At 44.0% G+C, this 22,872-nt stretch overlaps 3 protein-coding genes across 3 annotated transcripts; 1 reads left to right on the top strand and 2 right to left on the bottom strand.

The window, feature by feature from the left end:
- The first annotated feature begins 1,662 nt into the window (after nt 1-1,662).
- LOC100829342 (aldose 1-epimerase) lies at nt 1,663-8,341 on the top strand. The gene is made up of 5 exons (XM_003559674.4): nt 1,663-2,183; nt 2,262-2,311; nt 5,605-5,731; nt 7,189-7,293; nt 7,388-8,341. The coding sequence occupies exons 1-5, from the start codon at nt 1,757-1,759 to the stop codon at nt 8,011-8,013; spliced, it is 1,335 nt and encodes a 444-aa protein (XP_003559722.1). The 5' UTR covers nt 1,663-1,756; the 3' UTR covers nt 8,014-8,341.
- A 734-nt stretch (nt 8,342-9,075) lies between these two features.
- LOC100826827 (protein FATTY ACID EXPORT 5) lies at nt 9,076-12,118 on the bottom strand. The gene is made up of 3 exons (XM_003562306.4): nt 11,754-12,118; nt 9,614-9,701; nt 9,076-9,443 (listed from the first exon to the last, which is right to left on the bottom strand). The coding sequence occupies exons 1-3, from the start codon at nt 11,950-11,952 to the stop codon at nt 9,371-9,373; spliced, it is 360 nt and encodes a 119-aa protein (XP_003562354.1). The 5' UTR covers nt 11,953-12,118; the 3' UTR covers nt 9,076-9,370.
- Nucleotides 12,119-14,346: 2,228 nt separating this feature from the next.
- Nucleotides 14,347-17,845, bottom strand: LOC100827348 (putative F-box/LRR-repeat protein 23). Its single transcript, XM_003562308.4, has 2 exons — nt 17,399-17,845; nt 14,347-15,060 (listed from the first exon to the last, which is right to left on the bottom strand). Exons 1-2 carry the CDS (start codon nt 17,752-17,754, stop codon nt 14,523-14,525), a joined length of 894 nt encoding a protein of 297 aa, XP_003562356.1. The 5' UTR covers nt 17,755-17,845; the 3' UTR covers nt 14,347-14,522.
- Nucleotides 17,846-22,872: the final 5,027 nt, after the last annotated feature.

The following is a 22,872-nucleotide window of genomic DNA, read 5'->3' as shown; positions in this document are numbered from 1 at the left end:
GTTTCATAATTCTTGTCTCAAATTTGCTCAAAAATAGATGTATCTATTTCTAAAAGACGTCTAAGTACATGTAATATTTCGACAAGAATTATGGAACGGAGAGAGTACCTTATTTTGATGAAAATGCTAACTCATTATATTTCGTTTGCTACTGAGCAGAAAAGTAATTACTGGTCAATATTTTATCTTTATGCTTGTTTTGTTTCTCTAGACATTTTCTCTATCGTCTAATTTATGTGAACACTGTTGACCTTTGTTCTGCTTTCGCTGATATCCAGCTCTCTTACTTAAATGGAGGGAGAGTTTACTTAATTCCTTTTTTATTCAGTCATGCATATTTACATTCCTGTCTCTATATTAAATCTGATACAATTATGTTTGAATTTCGGGTACTAAAAGATTTTGATGTGTAGTTATGTGGAATTTTCACAGCCTCATTTTTTATTGGTCAAGTTTTCAATAGATAATTGCTTTTGCTTGTTTTCCTCATTCCGTTCTTAGGCTGGTCATAATGGAAGTAACATAGCTAGTATCATACATTGCCATCTAGACATAAATGATACCATAAATGAGGAAAGATGTAGCAGTAGTATCACAATATGATACCGGTAACATAAAATTTCGCACATTTCGCAAGGCATCATGTGTCTTGCAAAGCAATAAATGGATGTGCTGTGATACCATGTTTATGATACCATGCGCTATGAACGTAGTAACATCGTTGTATCATATATGTTACCCCACTATGACTAGCCTTATGTGCTTTGCTTGATTTCTTGAGGAGGCTTCACGGTTTTTCATAAATATAGGTCATCATTTGCCTTTCTTTCGGCATGTGAGAAAGTGTTCCCGAGGCTTCACAGTTTGCATACATTCATTCATTTCGAGGGATAAAATACCAAAGCCTCGATAGTTACGGTATTTGTAAGTAAGTGATATTGGGAGGGAGAATCTCATAGCAATAGCCATATTCCTACTTTAATTGCATTATTGTAAACATAAAATACAATAGTGTCTACAATGCGGTACTTGAACGGTAAAAGAGAAAATTATAGACAAGAGTCAAACAATTTCATCAAAAAGAAAAAAATTATAGTAGACCGAAGTAATGTTGGACCGACGATTCAGGCTAAAGTACAACTACAACTACGGTTAACTGCAACAATTTAAATATATATGTTATTGTAGCCGTGGAATTGCCGCTGCCGCCGAAAACAATTTAAATGTATGTTAGAGCATCCACACTTTTTTGAAATACTGCCTCTATAGATGCCTCTAAGCATTGCAGCTCTCTGTCTTTAATCTATAAAGATAAAAAATGACTGCTTTCATGGAGGTAAGCTCTAAGCAATGTAATGCGTGTAAAAAAAATAAATATAAATCATGAAAGAGATTCCAGATATTTTATTTTCAGACGTGACGTCCATCTTAAAGGTAAAATTGACTCTAAAAACTGCAACATTTGGTGACAAGGTAAAAGTCATGAGCTGTTTCCAGGTCAGAGACGTGGATGCTCTTATTGTAGCTTGAATTGCCGCTGCCGCTGAAAACAGACTTATCTAACGAATCTTTGTCACGGTGGAAGCACGTGTAACACAAAATCATCGTCTATCGACGGAGCTTACAGGAAGAAGTCCACGGTGGAGCGATCTCGGCTGAGCCTAAAAAAACCAAAAACCCAACAACCTACAAACACTACAAACAAGCCTTGCGGGGAGACCGGAGCGATCTCGGCTGGAGCCTGGAGAAGAAAGAAATGGAGCAGCTGCTGGGGCTGGGAGCTCAGCAGCAGCAGCAGCAGCATCATCAGCCCCATCGTTCCCAGTCCCCGAGGACCCCAACCCGCCCGCATCTCCAGCACATCCCCTCCAACAGGTTCCGGGATCACCACCACGCGCAACCCCACGCCGCCGCCGCCGCTCTCAAGATCCTCCGCATCACCCCGCCCTTCTTCCTCATCCTCCTCGCCGCCGTCTACCTCCTCGCCTCCTTCACCATCCTCTCCGCGCCCGCCGCCTCCTCGCTCCGCGCCACCGAGAACCCCAACAGGCTCGTCCTTCCAATGGCCGCCCCATCGCGCCCGCGTTCTCCGGAGATCTTCGAGCTCGACAATGGCCGGATGCGGGCCAGGATCAGCAATGTGGGCGCGACCGTCACATCGCTCCTAGTGCCGGACAAGAACGGTGCGTTTGATCTGCTGCGGAATGATTCAATTGCTTCTCGGTCGTGGTTTTAAGTGCCATTATGTGTGCTTTTTGCAGGGGTTCTTGGTGATGTGGTGCTTGGATTCGACTCCCTGGATCCATACCTGGTAGGTTCTTGATGTATGCCTTTCGATTTGCAAAGATTAACTTAGAGTAAATATCACAAAATCCCAACAGTTGTGACCTCAAAATTATTCTACCACAACTTTGGCAAAAAAAGAATCACATAACCACCGCATTATTTTACCACAACTTTGGGATTTTTTCTTTCTTTCACATAACCCAAATCTCAGGCTTAGACGCTTTAGCAGCATTTCTGACTGCCTGGGGCCACATTTTCAGAGATTAATAAGCGCACTTTTGTTCTTGGAAATCTATCTGGGATTACTGTTTGGGAACTTGGAAAGGGGTATTCCTGGTTTCTTAACTTTCTGAAGTCAGCTAGTGTACTGGTCTTGTTATCTTCCGTATACTCACGCTGTCACGCATAATGGATTAATGGTTCTGCTATTGAGTCAAATTTCTTCCTTTTCTTGGCTCATTGGTTGTACTGTGGGGCTTTTATTTTAAATTAAAATTTGTGTTTTGTTAAAGAATTAACAGATTTAACTACTCATGTATGTATTTAATTATTCAGACTTCAGAGTACTCCCTCCATTCCTAAGCTCATTGGTTGTACTGTGGGGCTTTTATTTTAAATTAAAATTTGTGTTTTGTTAAAGAATTAACAGATTTAACTACTCATGTATGTATTTAATTATTCAGACTTCAGAGTACTCCCTCCGTTCCTAAATACTTGTCGTGGTTTTAGACCTTGCACTAAAACCACGACAAGTATTTAGGAACGGAGGGAGTACAATACTAGTATTTACGCTCGCTTTGCTGCTGGGTTTGTGGATGATGAAGTTTTAGTAATGGAAATAATGAAAGCATTACCAGACTATGTATATAGTAGCCAAAGAGTGTCATAAATGTATCTTTTCATGAAACAATATCGGTTTTATAAGCTTAAGACCTGTCAACTTAAAGGAGTCTAATCAAAACACCTTTGGTATGTAAGGCCTAAGGTTGATATTTTGATTGAGTTATATCTAATTGTTCTAGTTTAAAAGCTGATGTGGCTTAAATGCTTAATTAGGATTCTGCATTGGAAGTAAATCTTTGAGTAAAGGAAGATTGAAGTTCAGGGTGTTAATTAATTGAAGGTAAAAGTTGAGGGACCAAAGATAATTTTTTCCTTCATTATTCATGTGAAAACTAACTTGTCACATTACTAAAAGTTGAGGGACCAAGAACAATTACCATTTTTTAAAAACTTCACTAGTCCTCTGTTAAATTATATACTGGCAGTGGCAGCACAATTTTGCAGTGTATGCTTATAGAACTCAATTCAAAGTATGGAAAACTCGCTCAGTTTGCTTTGATGTAGTTTTCCTTAAAGGAGCTCCGAGCTTGAGTTCTAGTTCACCAAACAGTTAAACTGTTTCATTCATCTTTGCTAAAGGCCTGCCTTCTTCTACATGACCTAGTGGCAACATGACGTGGTGTTCCAGCACTTTCTTTTAGAGACAACCAGAGAAAGACTGGGTGCACCACATGTTACACTTCAGTTTTTTGTTTGAATCGCACTTTACTTAATTGATCTTCGATGGTCAGCCGACACTGCTGGTTATCAGGCAATATTAGGCTATTAGCATACCTGGTACTCCTTCCGTCCCATATTAAGTGACGAAATATTACATGTATGTAGACGTTTTTTTGGTATAGATACATCCATATTAAGACAAATTTGAGTCACTTAATACGAGACGGAGGGAGTACATAAGTTTTTTCTGTTTTGCTTGATTATGCCAAGGAAATTGTATGTTAGTATGGTGGAACTGAGTTCTTAGAGTCTACCCACTTTGTTTTTGAGGGACTTAAAATTAGCTGACAAGTCTAGAACCTACCTTTTTTGGTTCAGCTCGACTCCTATGCAAGTGAGATAGTCTTGATTTATGGGATGTCTTGATCGCTGTGCGGTATCATCTTACTGAAACTTACAATTAAAAATGAACTCAGAAATACTGCATCTCTTTAGACAGTTTAATTGATCTCAAGTTAACATGATACCTGAGAAAAGTAACACAATTGTAAGATATCTAGCATGTCATTGTATTTCTTATTCTTCCTTTTCAATGTCGATAATAATAACGGCATCAAAAGATGACTGCCTGAATGCCTCGACTCAGGGCCGAAGCCAGCCAAGAACTCCAATGGGATTATTAACAACCTGGTTCACTAATCACTCAACACAGTAGGATACTGAGGCCGAGGAAGAGAGCCTAGATTCGAAGAAACCACCGCCGTGCTGTGCCTTGTGATCTTCTCGATACCATTTCCAGTTGCTTGCATTGTGTATTTGTATTCGCTCGTCCTGCTGCCCTGCACTGGGCCAAGCACATCAGGTATAGCCCGCCCATCTCCCAGACCCAATCATGAGTAGAGGCAAGAGCCTAACATTCCTTCCTCCTTAAAAACCATGATGCCATGGAGTCAGGACATGAGACATTCCTCCATTGCTGCCAACGCCTCCATGAACTCCTTAGGATCCATCGACACAGAGAAGGAGGGAAATTTGGGGTGGTTTTGGTGGTTTGTGTGGCTCTAGTACCAGATGTTAACACCCTGGTTCATTGATTACTCAACACAGCAGGATATTGGTACTTGGAAACAAGTAGCAGCAAGAAGCAAGAAGAAAGGTTGAGGAAGAGAGCCTAGATTGGAAGGAGAAGCCGCCGTGACGTGCCTTTGATCTTCTCGATACCGTTCCCATTTGCTTGCCTCATGTATTTGTATCTGTTTCTCCTTCTGCACTGCACTGGGCCAAGCACATCACGTACAGGGGTATGATGTAAATGAAGGTGATCCCTGTTAGGATCTGGCCTCTACTCATGACATCCTCCCCTGCATCGACTACCCTATCCTTTCTCATACCATTTCTAAGGTTTTTTGGCCACTATCTCAAGCATAAGATCTAGTGATGTTCCTTATGTACATTCTGAAAATGTTCTGGCGGCATTTTCTATTTCTTAATGAGAAAACAAAATTAGGTTTCATAATTGTGGACATACACTATTTGGCCTTTTTTTAATCTGCTATCTAAGTGAGCTATCTTTGCAACAACAGGAAATTCATGATGATTTTCATCTCATAGCTTCTTTTAATAAAGTCTTCAATTGAGACAGTTGGAAGTTGCAATTTCTAAAACTAATGGAAAAATTATTTGCCCCTTTAGTGTACCTTATTTGCCTCTTATTTGTGTGCATTATATTTTATCGCTCGTCTTATATGATTGTATATACTTATATGTCAACATTTTTTTTCTTGGTGCTCATGGTTTGAGTTCTCTTATAATCAGAATGGCACCTCACCTTACTTTGGCTGCATTGTTGGGCGAGTTGCAAACAGAATCAAGGATGCAATGTTTACTTTGAATGGTGTGCAGTATAGTTTGGGCATCAACAACCCCCCGAACACTCTTCATGGTAAGACACAGGAGGATTGGGTTGTTACATTGCACAGATGTATTATTTTGTTCATATATTCAGGTATACAGGCATAAGTGGTCACAGGTAGCTACCCTGCTACCAAACAACTGTGACTTCTTGAGGTTAAGTGTATATGACTACGATATTTCTGCCCAAAGCATTTACTAAACAAAAAGGAAAAATAAAATAAGTTTGTTGTTTGTGTAGCATTTGTAACAGGTGTCATATGAACATCATGCCGTTGATCTCAAACTAGTATGGGTAATTAGATTCGTCATTAAAACAATAGCTGCTACTTATACTTAGATGGTTCAATAATATTTATGTGGCCAGTGACATGAGCCTGTGAGTTTGATGTCTGTTTAATGAGTTTGGGCAAAAAACATCAGGAACTGAATGCTTTGCGATTAAATGTAAAGGGCTGAGGGATGAGCAAGAGGGTTTACCAGGTCAATATGGTATTGTTATCCTATTTTGCAATGGAAAAACAACATGTTGTTTTCAGGAGAGACCCATCTTTTTTTCTGGGAAGATAGACATGCATTTTGAACAATATCTGGAAGTGCTTTATGGTATGATGCTATCAAATTTATTAATGTGGATGAAGAATATAATATACAAAGCAATAGTCAGCTTAAAAGTGCAAACGAAGACCATAATAACAAATTAGTAAACACCACTGACGAGCTAAAAATAGCAGGACCAAAAACTACATGGCAGAATAAGAACCAAAGCTAAGGAAGCATCAGTTATCGGAGGCAATTGTCACTGCTCAAAATAGTCTTGGAGTTCCAGATACTCTAGTAGCCTTTATGATCATTTATCATAGCTGGAGAAGAATCATGCCAACCTATTGGTCCGTTGACTCTCATTACTGGTTTGTTGGTCAAAACTCAAAACATTTTATCCAGAATAGATCAATAGTATTATGTAATTACATGTTCATTGGACTGTCTTAATTTTTCCCTTATACATCACTATTTAATAGGGAGGGAGGTATTAAGAAGGGGAAAAAGGTCTTACAAAGCCTCAAAAACTAGGAAATCTAACTCAAGTAAAAAACAAGGAACTACCTGGTACAGGCCACTGCCAGATGATGTTCTGTCCTTTTTTACCTAGTCGAACAGCAAGGTCCATCTGTTTTCTATAGCATTTATTGCCATTATATGCTGTACTATCATCCATGGTAATGGTTCTTGATGCAACAAAAAAATTGAACAACTACAAGAACTTGTCAGAAAATCCTTCGATCTCATTAGTCCATATGTTGTTCAGAATAAGCATTTCTAGCAGTATCACTCAAGGAGAATGGCTTATCTGGATATGCATTCTGTCATGATCAGTTTTTATCATGCTCTTTACACTCACAAATTCACATGCAGAGAAAAAGATCTCCATGCTACTTGCGGTTTGCTATTACATAAGCTAATGCCATGCGATATCAAAATTTTCAGGTGGATTTAAAGGGTTTGACAAAGTCATCTGGGAAGTCACTGAATATAACGAAGGGAAGACCCCATCGGTCACCTTAAAATACTACAGTAAAGATGGAGAGGAAGGTACCATGATAACAAACTCCCATTGAACAATTAACTCTATCACCAGTTGAAGAACACTGTAACTTGATACTGATTTCTTTTCTTCAAATAACAGGTTACCCAGGTGATGTTTCTGTTACTGCCAGATATTCTCTTCTATCAAGCACGTCGTTGAAGCTAGAGATGGAGGCTGTACCTTTGAACAAGGCCACACCCATCAGTTTAGCACAACACACCTACTGGAACCTGGCAGGCCACAACTCAGGAGATGTGCTTAGGCATTTAATCCAGATACAGGCATCTCACATAACTCCAGCGGATCAAACCTCAATACCCACAGGCGAGTTTATGCCCGTGAGTGGCACACCCTTCGATTTTCTGACCGAGAGTGAGATTGGCGGCAGGATTGGGCAAGTTCCTGCTGGTTATGATCATAACTATGTGCTCGATTCTCCTGGCGAAGTCAAGTCAGGTTTGCGGCATGTGGCTAAGGTGACAGAGCCTTCCAGTTTGAGGGTCCTAAACATTTGGGCAGATGCTCCTGGAGTGCAGTTCTACACTGGTAATTTCCTTGATGGTGTTGTGGGGAAAGGAGGTGTGGTCTACGGGAAGCATGCTGGCCTGTGCCTAGAGACGCAAGGTTTTCCAAATGCTGTTAACCAACCAAATTTTCCATCAGTTGTTGTTCATCCCGGGGAGAAGTACACGCATACAATGCTTTTTGAATTCTCTACTAAGTGACCCAGCGGCTCTTGTAGAGATACACATCTTTTCTTGTCCTTAGGGTTATGAAACTAGGAGCAGCAGTCATATTGATTTCTAACAGGGTTAGATAGCAGAATGTAACAAAATTAGAGGGAAATGACTAAATCTTTCACATGAGAGATTCCAGATTGTAGGTGTCGTAAATTTGTGTCAACAGCTTGCTCAGGATTTGCAATTCCAGCATGGATGTAACTCATGTACCCTTTTTTTGAAGGATGTAACTCATGTACCTGGTGGCATGTTGGTGTGTTATAAGGGCATCTCCGATCCTTAAATCACAAGTACTCTCCTCCGTCCCGCATTATACAAGGACTGATAATCAAATCACCAGCACTACAATTTTGTGCATTGCATGGTTGAAATAGTAACATGAGCAAACCGGACAGGCACACAATGCCAAACATGGGAACTGAGCTATGCTTGTAGTTTGAATTTTGTTGCCATAGATGCAAACAATGCCTTGCACTCCTCAGTGTTGAGAATCAAATATGCCAAGTTCTAGCGAGTAGGTTTATTCAATGAGGGCCGCTTTTTATTTTTGTCTCTTAAGCAATTATCACTTCAAATTTCTGTTTTCTTGATGATATTTGAGATCATTAATGGTTTACCTTATATTCCAATCCCTCTTGTGCTATCAAGTATTCCTTTCAACGGGAGAGCATTCTTACCAATCAAATGGCGCTTCAGTTGTCAACCATCTTCTCATTGTATAGTTATTTAAAAGATATTCTTTTCCATCCTCCAATCTTGGATACAAATGTGTACACTTCCAAGGCATGCATCAAAATGATCCAACCCACAACGTATCAACATGAAGAATAGAATGTCAGTCTGAAAATTCTGTGAAAACCAGAAACTTTCAATCTCTTGAAGAGATAGTATATCCCGGGCCTTGCTACATAAATTTATTGCTATGAACATACCATCGCATTGAAAATTTGAATCATGAAGTTCGAGCACATTATAATTTTTCCAACCATCAAAATTGGGTAATGCTTTTCCAATGACAACTCATATCAGCATCCGTAACAAAAAGCATACGAGACACCCACCATTGTTCATTCATATAACAATCGATAATTATAACAGCCATCATCTTGTTTAAAGCACATGGATAGCTAGCAATTAATATAAAACTTGCGCCTCGGTGAAGCACATTCAAAATATTCACTTCTTCTACATGGCGGTGAGCACGTCAGAACTCCACGATACATTGGAATAGCAGCACAAACAGGAAATAACAACATCATTGAGGTTTACAATGCAAATGCACAACACAACCTGCAGCAGTCTTCTAGTTTGGCCAAAACACATCTTGCAAGAAAACCGTGGTTTACTCTTTCTTTGGTGAGATATGATTGCCACCGGTTGCAATTTTAAATAGATAGAATGCAGACATCAGAGCACTGCAAGAACGTAAAAATTAGCTCAGTGCAAGACAAATACTGGATTTACAAGAGGAAAACAAATGAAATGTCTATAAATTCTTTACGAGGCAGTAGTTGTCCAAGACTCCAAGGGTGTGCAAAATCAAGTGGGGTGCGCGGTTGAAAAGGAAAAAGGAAAAAGTGCCTACCTGAGACCAGCAACGACACCGGCTGGCATTATCTTCGAAGTTTCCAGGTATCTTTGCCCCATAACATAGGTCAACGCCAGCGCGCAGACTGGCACCAAAAGAATTGCTCAGTTAGAACAGTAACAACATATCAATACTTCCAGTTCAGACAGATAGATTTCTCAAAGTTTTCTTGTAGATCCTAAGGGAATATTCCCTTTTTCTCGGGGATTGATGCTTAATATGTCAGACTAAGAGTACATCACTGGCCGCCTAGGTTCAATTCCTAGCAGAAAAACAATGTGGCAGCTAAAGTTATGTGAAATGGAGATCTGATGATATGCTCGCAGCATTCCAACATAAACCTATTACAGTAAAAAAAAAAACTACAGTTCATGAATAGGAAAATTCCAATCTCAAACAAAATAATTAGGTTAAATGAAGTCTGTGCGCACACAACTGCAGATACTTGAACTGCTTTATTAATGAATCAACATGCTCGAGATCATATAAGTTATTCGTTAAAATAATTGTGGGTCCAAGGACAATATAAATAGATGACCCCACTAGCAACAGATGCAGTTCTTTTTATTCAAAAATAAATACATAACGTGCAGCCTAAAATTAACACATACCAGAGCAAACTTGAATTAAAAAAAGGTTCAGTTCATATCACATATGCAAAGTGAAAAATTGAAGGATCAATGCCAATAAGCTAGCAGCTGCATATGAGATTAGATATCTCAGGTTATAGTTATACATATTTGTTTAAATAATGATGGAATTAAGGGCCTTTTTTCTTCAAAGAATTTTCAAAGGAATTTCGAAGGATTTTTTCTTAAGTAGGTTGTTTGATAAGTAGGAATGGTTCCATATGAATCCAGACATCCACCACTACCTCCTTTTTACAACCCTATGAATCAAACAGCATCAATCCCTCTATTTTCAATGTGCACCCCCATCAAATTCCCACTTTTTTAGAATCCTGCAAACCAAACAGGCGGTAACCGGGTACTCAGACACTCACGGCCAATCAAGAGTATATCCACAAGTTAGGACTTGCGAGCATAGCGCAAATGCCCGACTCACAGGGCCATTCCATTAGCTATGATCAAAGCCTATTGAATGAAGCCTATTCAACTTTAACATTAAAACAATGCAATTAACTGCAACTCCAAAGAGAACAATTTTCAGCAATGCATTTTCTATAACCATATAGAAACTATTCCAATGCCAGTTTTTAGATCAAAAGGCTCCTCGCCCTGTTCCATTTCATAGAAATGAAACCATATTCAGTTTTAAGCTCAGGTCTTACAAACCCATAGAACCATTCCTACTACCGTTTCTAAAATTATTGAACAGGGACGCCCTCAGAACAGCAAGCACTTTAGCTTTACAAAATTTAAACATTCAGCAATGCAAAAAAGAGAAGAACTCTTGTTTCTCAAACAGCTGCCACAAGTATGATCTGATCATACCCACGCCAAATACCGTTGCCAAGGAACATGATGTAGTAATACTATGCTGAAAAGTACAACTCACACACGAACTATCCACACATGTAGTATCTAACTGCAAGTATGTTCTTCAGCAATACAGCACGGAACTCCCTATTCCCAAACAAACATTGGAGCACGCTAAGCTGCTCATGTCATTCGGTGCTCCAGAGCTTGAGGAACACAAACATGGATGATCGATGGCATGGAAAACCTCTCGCATTTTTGTTATCCGCACACAGAAACAAAATTATTATTTTTTTGCGAAGACAGAAACAAAATTATTGCATGGATTCCTGAGACCATCACATGCATATCCTTCGCTAACAACAAAGAAAATTTTCATGTCACAAAGATGAGAACCAGAAAATCCTGATCCTAAGCAAATCAAAATGCAGGAATACCGTCGCCTCCACCATTAAAGTCGCATCATTCCCATCATGGCCCACCGACTCCGGATTAATTCAACCAGGTCAAGAAATAAATAAACAACCACAAACCAGTTTCTATCAATGGCATGATCCCAAGAGACAGAAAAATCGAAAATGATCGAGTAGTCTTGCCAGTATGGATCTTTCTTTTCTTTTCTTTTCTTTCTTTTCTTCTCTGAAGGTAGAAAGCATAAATGTGCAGTGGAAATTGGAGGGAGAGGAAGCGGAGCGTACGGGTCTCGAGGGCGAGGGCGAGCCAGGAGTTGCGGCGCTTCTCGAAGGCCTTAAGGCTGACGAATCCCGCCAGGAGGAGCAGCCCGCCGACGCCGGCGCCGCCGGCCAGGGAGGCGGTGCTGCCGCGACGGAGGTAGCCTATGAGTCCGCCTGCCAGGACCGCAAACCCGTAGGGGATCGTGAAGCAGAAGTCGTGCATCTCGGAAGCAGCACCGTCTCTCTTCCTCGCAGATCTCTCTCGCCGCTGAGATCTCGAGAACCTTCTCTTTTCTTCTTCCTCTGTTTTGGTCGTCGAATGTGTGCGCGCGGTGGTCAGCGACGAAGAAAAGAAAAGAGCCGGTGTGGTGGCTGCAACGGAGGGCGCTTTGGTCATTTTGGACGGCTAGGTGGCCGGAAGAAGTGTGGCGTCCACTCGCCACGCCAGTAACACGACGATTTCTTTTCGAGTGACGTATATCCACCGACTGCCGAAGTACCCGTGCGTTGCAACGGAGACACAAATATTTCAATGATTTATGTCTCAAATATAGATTACGCATGTCCATCGACCGATCGAATTTTTTTCTTTTCAAAACGTAATTGACAAACACAAAACTTATCTTAATTTGTGGAACTTACCTTCCACATGGGTTTAATTTTCTCAAATATAGATTACGCATGGTTTCCTTAATTTGTGGAACTTACTTTGCTATGGGCTTAATTTGTGAAACTTACCCTGCGACGGGATTGCGTCCCATGGCGGCGTCCACGGGGACCGGCAGTGCGGCACCCCATGGTGGCGGCGGGGGGACCGGCAGTGCTGCACCCCATGGCGGCGGCGGCATGGACCGACACATGGAGGGACGGGCGCGGGAGGGATGGTGAGGGAGAGGAAGGGATCGAGAGGGAGACGAAGAGATCGAGTGGGTTCCCGTGGAGAGGAGAGATTTCAGGAGAGGAGAGGCTGGTGGGCGGTGGCGGCGGCGCGCGGGGCGGGGAGCAGCGGTGGCATGCGGACTGGGCGAGATGCGAGAAAATGAAAGAGAAAAATGAATCGGGAGTTCGGGTGGTGGTACGGATGTAATTTCTGTGAATTTGGGGGACGGACCGACGACCAACCAAACTGCAAATTAAGTAGTAGTAAAGATATATTTGAATCGTTGGCTGACACGGAGGAAGGCAGTGAGAATAGGCCAGCATGTAGCAGTTCATCAATGATGTAAACTGCGATAATAAAAATAGAAAGAAAATTTAAATAACTAGTGTTCGATAAAAAACTATCATGTCTGGCATACTAGACTATGGGACCATCATCTTAGAAACGATCGGCGTAGTCAAAAGGCAATCCATCGCTGATTCATCACCTGTTGCACCAGTTTCACTCGCTTGATTGGTGGTTTAGGGGATACGAGCGCCAACATGTAAATGAGTGTTGTCACTTAGTCGAAGTGCATCACTCTGCCGAGACAACACCCACCTTGGCAAGCTTGAGAGAGTGATTGCCAATTTGCCATCACCGTGAGCTGTACCACAATCAATATAGAAGTGGTGCGACACCGAGACTAGACCACAAGCACGCAAAGTTGACTGCGAGCTCACGAACCATCGAAGAATGGCTAGGAATGGGAATGAGATGAGTCCGTTGGAGGGAGACAATTCTTATGCTGTACTCAAATATAATACTCCATCGTTTACTAAATGTAAGAAGTTCTATTATATCTTAGTCTTAAGTCAAATCTCTTAAATTTTGACCTAGTTTATAAAGAAATCTACCAACATTTACAACTCTAAATTAGTTTTACTAAATCCATCATGATATAATCATAATATACTTATTTGACATTTTAAATGTTTATATATATTTTTCACAAATTTGTTCAAAGTAAAAGTTTGAATTAGGACAAAGCTAATAAAAATATTATATTTAGCAACGGTAGTAGGGGCGTTAGCATGGTAAAGGAACGGCACACATTGATTTTAATCTTTCTAAACGAACTCCATTGTGGCACGGACCCGTTGAAGTTCACTTTGTTACCAGCGCTAGTTCCCCTGTGTGGAGTGTGGATAACCAACCATCACCATCACCATCACCATCACCGAGAACTAGTTCCCCTGTGTTGTTACGGATAAGTATTTAGATTAACATAACATGCCTATGCATTGTTAATGTGTTTCTGTCTGTCATGTCTCTCAAAGCTTTCCAAATAGTTTGACATGTAAGAAATAGAAGGAAAATGATAGTGCACGGACCACCACCACCGGTTAAAACCTTTATACGAGTTTTTCTATAAAAAAAAACTTTATAAGAGTTTAAAGAATAGTAAATAAAACATAAAAAAGATATATCTATCTGTTTTCCAGCACATTAGCCATATTTTAATATATAGATATGTCCATATTAGAGTCACTTAGTATGGGATGGAGGGAGTACAATGGTTTTTTTTTAGAGACCCAACCTCCAGGTTGCTCGAAGGATGAAAGAAATATCTTCTTAACTGAACATACCACCGCCCCACCGCATGATGCTTCGGGAACCACTAAACTCAATTTAATGGCAGAAAATGAACTCTGCAGGAAGTGAACCAGAAGTTGCTAGGCCAGTTTGGGCTTGTCATTTCAAAAGAAGAACAGTCATGCAAGCAAATTGAATGTCGTATCAACTGTGCAGTCAAATGTATTCTCTCATTGTACAACCAACACAAACAGAAAATTCAAGAAGTTTGGAATTTGAAAAGGAAATGATCTTAATTTAACAACAGAAACTACACATGCATGCTCTGGTTTCAGGACTCAGTTAATTTGCAATGGTCCAGCAAGCCAGTCCATGACTTTGTGATCTATGGTGCACTTACAGGGCTCTTGAGGATTAATGGAGTGTTCTCCACAATTTGAGCAGTCCTTGAACTCTCCAAGCTCAAATTTTGAGTTCCAGACAAAGACCTTAAGCCGTGAAGCTTTATGGAGGACACTACTTGAGATGACCGAGGTCTCATAACCTGATATATCCATATACTCCAGCTCCTCTAGACAATCAAGGAATTTTATTATTGCAGCACAGGACATATCGGAGTTTGGTATCTCAAGCTTCTTCAGACGTGGAAGACAGTCGCAAATTATAGAGGCCATATCTTCATCCACGTAAACAGCAAACACTTTCAATTCCAGAAAGTTTGGGCAACATTGATAAACATGGAGGAGGACATCATAATTAATAAGACTCTCATCCACCGCCATGCCTCTAAGATACTGAAGTTTGCCTATGACCTTGCAGAACTGATCATAAGTCATACATGTGGTTGGAAAGCTGAAATAGTGCAGGTTCAGACTCCTGTAGAAAACATTGAGAAAAGCATTTAGCTGCAATCTAATTTTTGACCGACCATAGCCCATGCCTATAAAAATTCCATGTAAAATAAATACCAGAATGCCACATAGAATGATATCTATTACAAAATATGTCAAAACCATGTCTAAACAGTTTTGCAAATTTGTGGGGCACACAAATGACAATGCTAGCAAATATTATTCATTAAGAAGCCCGGACCAGAGTGTCAAAAAATGACTTCACAGCTAGTTTATAAGTATCAAAAACCAAAATAATCAAATGACCATGCGAAAATTCTAACTAACATCTAGATGAACTGCGTAGTCATGAAAGTCTCGCTGCTTCAAACGTAAGAGGATCCTCTACAAGGAAATAATCAGGCAAGAAATAAACTAGTCTATTCCCAATCACCTTCCTCTGGTCCTCCATGCCCTTGAGGTGTGACCGACATCAAGGCAGCTTCATGAAATTTAAGATTGCCTAGCACGGTTGGCTTGCCATCAATCATGATATGAAAATTTATAGATGACTTAATGATGACAAAGAAGACGGCTGTTAGAATGCTTAAAAGCAAGCATCAACTGGCAACTGATAGGTGAGGAGGTGAACTATATACATCAAAACTGAGCTGGTGAGATGTAGCAAGAGGTAGCAAGGATGTAAGTATGCAGCAGAGAAACTAAAGTATTAATTAAGAACGGCTAGGAGATTAAGAGAATGAAAGAGAGCAAGATGAGACACATAGGATGGATGAAAAATGAAGCAATTGCAATTTCAGCATCAAAGTATGAAGTAAAATCAAGCAGAATGGTGTGACACATGCCAAGTTGCCAACAAGGGCTGGGCAGCAAGGAAATGATCAAAAGAATGAATACATTTGTGGTGAAAGGGCTGGCAAGGTTGTGCACTGTGAATAAATCTTTTCTGATGCAGAAACAATCTGTAGCATGTGATGGCAGACTAGCAGTGTGACCACCCACAAGGATTTGGACAAAATCGAGTTCAAAGCTGAGTGCCACATGAGAGTACTGGTACAACAGACAGATATAACAAACACGTGCTATAAGGCTCTCATGTTAACCAGTAAAAATAGGTAAACTTGAATCCAAGCGGGGATTTCTAATACCCATAAAAATGAACGAGGGATACATTGGCTTAAAACATCTACGAAAAATAAACTTCAAAAGATGACGTTTATCTTCGGTGTTACAGCCACCATGTGCCACACGAACTGACATGCCCCATCTGTCAAACTATCATATCTCAACATCTAATAGTTTAAGGCCTATGATTTCAAATTACAAGTTCTTGGACTTAATTGGCAAGTGAGAGCTATAACTGCCAGCAGTACTTCATTATCATTCATCAAGACATTGTCAACCAATTTCTTTTTATTATGTGCCCACTGGGAACGATTAGTTCCATTTTTCGAACCATGTAAACTGCAAATTCCCTCTTATATGCCCACTGGGAAAAATTAGTTCCGTTGTTCGAATCATGTAAACTGCAAAATCCCTCTTCAATTTCACTACTATCCCCTATGGTAAGCACATAACATTGAAAAACAAAGCAACTTAGCTATGTAAACAGAGCAGTTGAAACAAAAACATTTAACATGATTGTTTCGCCTTTGGATGTACAGACTAATTGAAAAGGTACCACATTCACTTGGATACTTAAGAATTTTCTTGGTTAAGAAAAAGGATTTGGTAAATTTAGAAAACAAAAGTGAAATCCTCGTGAAATATTACAGAAAGTAACTTCTTCAAGCAATGTCATTCCATTTCAGTTTTAAGACATGACACTACACCATTTAAACTGGACAAATAAATTTTAAAATGTAATAGTAAGAATAGTAACTCCATAGAACAAAGTCGCGTGATATGACAGAAATTTGATGGTAATTTTGCTTTAACAAAAGGAACAGGCAGTAACTTGGAATCACAAATTGATTTTCACATAAACAATCAAAGTCGTAGATACAATCATCTTGTAGTAGTGCTTGCAAATAAATAATACTGGGAACTAAAAGAGACATTTTCCACAAAACTACACAGCTAAAATCCCTGAATGCGCCATGAAACGAAATGTAATTGGGACAAATTTAACAGACAAAGTGCCTCTTCGGTGTTCCTGAGTAGCTATATTTAGTTCTACATGGATCAACCGATCATATAAGTTCCACAGAAAATTAACCATTTAATAAGCGGTTTGGTGCGAATACAAAAAGTATGGCAGTACGATAACCTAATCAATTTTCTGCATCAATAACTGAAAAATGACATTACAGAAACCAAGATAAGGAGAAAAAGAAAAGGAGTCAAGGACAGAGAAGCTTCACCTTTCAGCGAGGAACAGGAGGTGCTCTTCATCGGCAAACTCAGGGAGGAGCACAGCCTCCATCCGACCATCTGCCCTCCTCGCGGCGATCTCAAGGACCCCGGCTAGATCGTCCTGGACGGATACGCGCCTGCTTGTCCCACCGGTTCCTGCCGCGCGCCGGGCAGAGGTCAGAGCTGTCCAGTCCCGGAGATCAACGCGGCGCCAAGCGAGCGGGTCGCGGGCCGCGCCCCACCACGCGGAGCAGGCACGGGGCGCACCGCCAGAAAGTAGATCGGGGGAGCCCACGCGGGACATGATCGAGACAAGGAGGTCGTGCTGCAGCTCCCCCCACTGCCGGACCGGCGGTGACGCCATGGACGGACGGACGGCCGGCCGGTTGGACAGCGCGATGGTTTCCTTTCTCCCTTTCCAGTTTCTACAAGGAGGTCGTGGACGGGTAGGTTATTGTTTCCGGTGAACGGGGTGTCCGGAAAAGTATACCTCGGCATGGTTGGCCCAGGTTCGGGCCGGGCTCGGGCCTCACTTTTCAATTTCAAACCCGGCCCGAAAGACCGAAAAAAGCCTGAAATAACTAAAAACGGATATTTTTTTAAAACAGATATAAAAAATTATTTATTTATTCTGAAAATAATTATTTTAATGTTTAAATGGTATTTTCGGAGTTTCGGGCCGGGCCGGGTCGGGCTCGGGCTTCAGGTTTCACCGTCGGGCTCTTATGAAGCCCGGCCCGGCCCGAGATTTGTCCAGGTATATCCGAGAGGAAGCGAATCTCTGGCTATCGGGCCGGCCCGGCTCGGTTTGGGATAGACGGGCCTGGACTAGGCGCGGCCAGGTGAAGCCCGGCAGTAGAAGGGCCGGGCTGGCCCGAAAACGCAACCTCCTGGTCTAGGCGCGGCACCGAGCTCGGCCGGGGCGGCCCGGGCCCGTTAAGTCCTGACGGGCCTACCTCGGCACATGGGCCAGATTACTGAAAAAAGAAAAAAAAAACATGTTGGGCTGGGCCAGATTAAAGGAAAAATAAGTTGTTCTGGGCCAAAACAAGAAGAAATTGTGGGCTAAAGTAGAAAAAACCGGTGGGCTGTGCTAGAATCGAGAAGGTTAGTTAATGGGCCAAATGTGTAATCCCAAAAAATTTAAAAAATACGGGCCTATGTCAGGCCGGCCTGATTAAATATGTGTTGGGCCGGGCACAAACGGGCCAAGCCCACCGAGCTACCGGATTGTTAAAAAAAGCCCGACCGGATAGCCACCTATACTTGGGTCCCTTGATCAGGGCAGAACCTGAACTTTCCCACGATGATATGCACACGCAAAGTAAGTGTGCTTTTGTTTGACAGTCTTGGAAAAGACAGGGATAGCCATTTTTTATGGATGCCACTCATTTGGTTGATTAGGGTAACACATTTGGGCCGGCATGGTCCGTCCGGGCCGAAACGGACGAAACCGCAGTCCAGCGGGACAACGCATTTCCGCACCTGTCCGCTTTTTCGTCCGGTTGGACCCATTTCCGTCACATGGAAATGCCGGGTTTGGGTCGACCCGGACCGTGCACGGAGCGCCGTCTCGTCCGTCCTAGCTTCATGGTGGCCAGCTCGTCAGTTTACCCAGCACAAAAGTCGCCCCATCTCACAGCCCCCCCCCTCCAGACCCAATCGCCGCCGCCAACGTTGTCGCCTGACTCGCCGCCCAATCTCTTTGTCACACCGCCTAGTTTCTCGACGGGGAACGTCGATGCTAGTCGTAGCCGCCGCTGTCCCCGAGTTTGCGCTCGCCATGGTTGATAGCGACATTGAGTTCTTCTTCAAGCACTTCCTCGACACCTCGTCCGATGTGGACTCTGACGGCGACACTGAATTGCTGGTGAGTACTGCTCTCTTCTTCCATCAGCAGAACCAGATCCTGCGTCCAATTCTAGGGGATCAATTAGGGGGCGTGCTTTCACGCTGGCCGGAACAGACAAATCGGCCATGTTCTTCTTTTCAATGACTACTTCCATCGCACCAATCATGCGTTTCCTGCCCACCTATTCCGACGTCGGTATCGGATGGGGCGGCATTGTTCAGGCGTCTCATGCAAGGCGTGGCTGGATATGACGACTACCTCATATGCAAGCCAGATGCTTGCGGGACGATTGACTTCTCCACTTATCAGAAATGCACTGCAGCAATTCGGATGCTGTCTTATGGGGTTGCCGGTGACAGTCTTGATGAGTATTTGCACATGAGCGAGCCCACTTGCCTTAAATCAATGTATAGATTTTGCACCGCGGTGGTTCCAGTGTTTGGCTCTCAATACCTGAGAGCACCGACAGCCGTGGACACAGCCCGCTTGTTGTCTATCAATGTGTCCCGGGGTTTCCGGTGATGCTTGGAAACATCGTTTGTATGCACTGGGAGTGGAAGAACCGTCCATTCGCTGGCAGGGTGCATACAAAGGACATGCGGGGGGTGGGTGGGGGGGCACCGTGATTCTTGAGGCAGTTGCATCACATGACCTTTGGATTTGTCACTCTTTCTTCGGCATGGCGGGCTCTCACAATGACATCAACGTGCTTCTTCAACGCTCCCCGGTATTTTCTAGGCTTGCGGAAGGCCAAGTTCCGATGGTCAACTATGAGATCAATGGCCACCAGTACAACAAGGGGTACTACCTGGTTGACGGTATCTATCCTGAGTGGTCGACATTTGTGAATACCATCCGTAGGCCTCAAGGAGAGAAGAAATGCAGATTTGCTAAAGAGCAGGGGAGTGCTAGGAAGGATGTGGAGCGGGCATTTAAAGTGCTGCAAGCTCGTTGGGCCATTGTTCGGCATCCTGCAAGAACATGGATGTGGAGATCATCATGGCCGAGGTGATGGTTGCTTGTGTGATCACGCATAACATGATTGTCGAGGACGAGAGGGATGATTCCATCTATGATAAAGAGTGGGATTTCCGTGGGGATTTGGTTGAACGCCAACATGGACCGACATCCTTCCAACAGTTCATTCATATGCATCATGAAATTTGGGATCGGGCAGCTCACAACCAACTCCTAAATGATGGTTGAGCATATGTGGCAACATGTAGGAGATCAGTAGGGGATTTTCTATTTATTTGAGTGTTTGAACTATATTTGAAACAATATTTGTTTATTTGTACTATTTGTTTTGGATGATTTGTAATAATTGGAACATTTGTTTGAAATTTATTTACTGAAGCGACCGCCCTCGTACAGGGTTCGATCTCTGTGTTCACAGTGCTAGTCCCTGGATCGACTCGCTAGCACACACAGTTTCAATATGTAATATCAAGATACAAAGGTCAAAAGTTGTCGTCGCACGGTGCTCCGACACCGGGGGCGTGCAGTCATGGCCCCCTTTTAGGTTCGGTAGGGGCGTCGGGGTTCGCCCCGGCGATCGCCGGCTCGGCCGATGAGGCCCTGCGGGGCCGGCGAAATGAAGTACTAAAAGTGCGCGCTAATCAAGGAACAGATACACGCACGTTTTTACCTAGGTTCGGGCCACCCTGAGGTGTAAAACCCTACGTCCTGCTTGTCTAAGCTGATATTGGTCGTGAATGAAGTGTTTACAGGTTGCCGGGTAAGTTCCTGGGTACTCTCTCCCTTGGGCTAGGTACTCCTTATTATTCTCTGCTAATCTGGAGGCTAACTGTGGGCTGATTGAACTCAACCGAACTCTACCGTCTACTGGAACCAATTGAGATTCCAACCCTTTGACCGTTGGCGAGGGTACTCCTTTTATACTCAAGGGGATGCCACAGGCGCCACGGTGCATGGGCTACAAGTGTCGAGCAGGGAGGCATACAACTCCCCCCCGGTGAGCTGGTGGCACGCATGGACGGCACCTCCGCCGCTAGGGGTCTAAAACCCTAGAGTAGGATTGGACAGCCACTGTTTGCATGATAGGACGGGTAACGCCCCGTCGGGCTCATTTAACGAGCCATTTGCCTTACTCCTTGCTCCGGTGGGGCCGTGCACCCCACGCCCGCCACGTGCCCGCGTGGTGCTGTTGATCTGCCTACCGGACCCCACGCTTGAGGCGGGGGCATGCGCCCGGGAACCCCCTGTCCCGGCAAGTCGCTCCCCGGGAAGCGCCCGGGCCCAACGCACCCGGGAACCTCCCCCCGGGAAGCGGCTTCCCGGGAGGTGCCCAGGCGGGAATATTCCCTGAAGCCCCGCTATCCCTTCCGGGCAGGTAGCTTGCCGGGCTGCTCGTAGCCGCTGCCCGGGATGGAACTTCCCCGGGAACTCAGGGACGGGGCCCACGCGTCGCGCAGCGGTGGTACCCCAGGTGCCACCGGCGCGATAGTAGCCCCCGGGCGTGGGTCGGCATCACCTGTTCCCTGTTGAGTCTCCCCAAGTCGGTTGCCGGGCTACGCCCTTAACCGACATGTGGGCCCCGATCTACCACGGGCCCGCGTCCCTTCGCTGCCCCGTGTACGGCGCCGTTACAGACGGGATAGTGGGCGTGTGATTTCCGCCCTAACTCTCCCCCTAAATAGGGAAGTTAAGGCCACTCCACGCATTACTTCTAATGATTAGGAGTTATCCCCGCGCACCCGTAGGGTACGGAACCGGCCGTTACCAAACGGCCGGGCGTTAGAAAGCTATTACTGTTGCCAGAAGGGGAAAAAACACTCTGCCCCCATAGTCTTCGTCTTCATCCCCTTCCGCATTTCACATCCCTGCGTTCCTGCTAGCTTTCGCCCTCGCTTTCCATGGCGCCCCCCACCACCAGAAAGAGGAAGGAGGTCCAGATCTCAAAGAAAGCCACGGCAAGGACCAGAAGAGGCAGGAGATGCGGGCCACGGTCGCCTTCTTCCGCCCCGGCTACAACGGCGAGGCGTTGGGGAAGCTCCGGTACGCCGTCGCCTCCAACTTCAACGAGCACGGGGAGACGCTGATCTTCTCGGCGGGCGTCGAGCACCAGGACAACGACTTCCGGGTGTTCACGCGCTTCCTCCTCTGCGGCCTGGTGCCGCCCTTCTCACTATTCCTCCACGCACTGATGGAGTCTTACCAGCTGCGGGCGGCGCAGCTCCACCCCACGTCACTGTTCCTCCTCGCCACCTTCCAGTTCCTCTGTGAGGCTTTCGTGGGGGTGATGCCGTCGGTGGGGCTCTTCCGCCACTACTTCTACCCCCGTCGGTCGGGGGTGGTATTTCGCGCCCGCGACCAGATGAAGTCCGAATTCATCGTCCGGTCGGGGAAGAAAATCGATAAGGAGTGGCGGAGCGATTGGTGTTGGGTCCGAGTGGAGGACCCCAAGGAGTTCATCCAGTCGCCGACGGAGCTACCGCAACCCCAGAACGGCTGGCAGGACAGGTACCACCGCGACGCCGACCTCCTCCCCATCGTGGAGAAGATCAAGGCACTGCAGCTACCGGGGTTCACCGACGTGGACGTGGCACGCACCTTCGTCCATCGGCGCATTGCCCCGCTACAGCTACGCTCCCGCCCCACGTGGATGTA

The sequence above is a fragment of the Brachypodium distachyon genome, chromosome 1 (genome assembly GCF_000005505.3).
Source record: "Brachypodium distachyon strain Bd21 chromosome 1, Brachypodium_distachyon_v3.0, whole genome shotgun sequence".
Taxonomy (NCBI): domain Eukaryota; kingdom Viridiplantae; phylum Streptophyta; class Magnoliopsida; order Poales; family Poaceae; genus Brachypodium; species Brachypodium distachyon.
The sequence above is the reverse complement of the archived record's forward strand: the minus strand, read 5'-3'. Positions and strand labels throughout refer to the sequence as shown.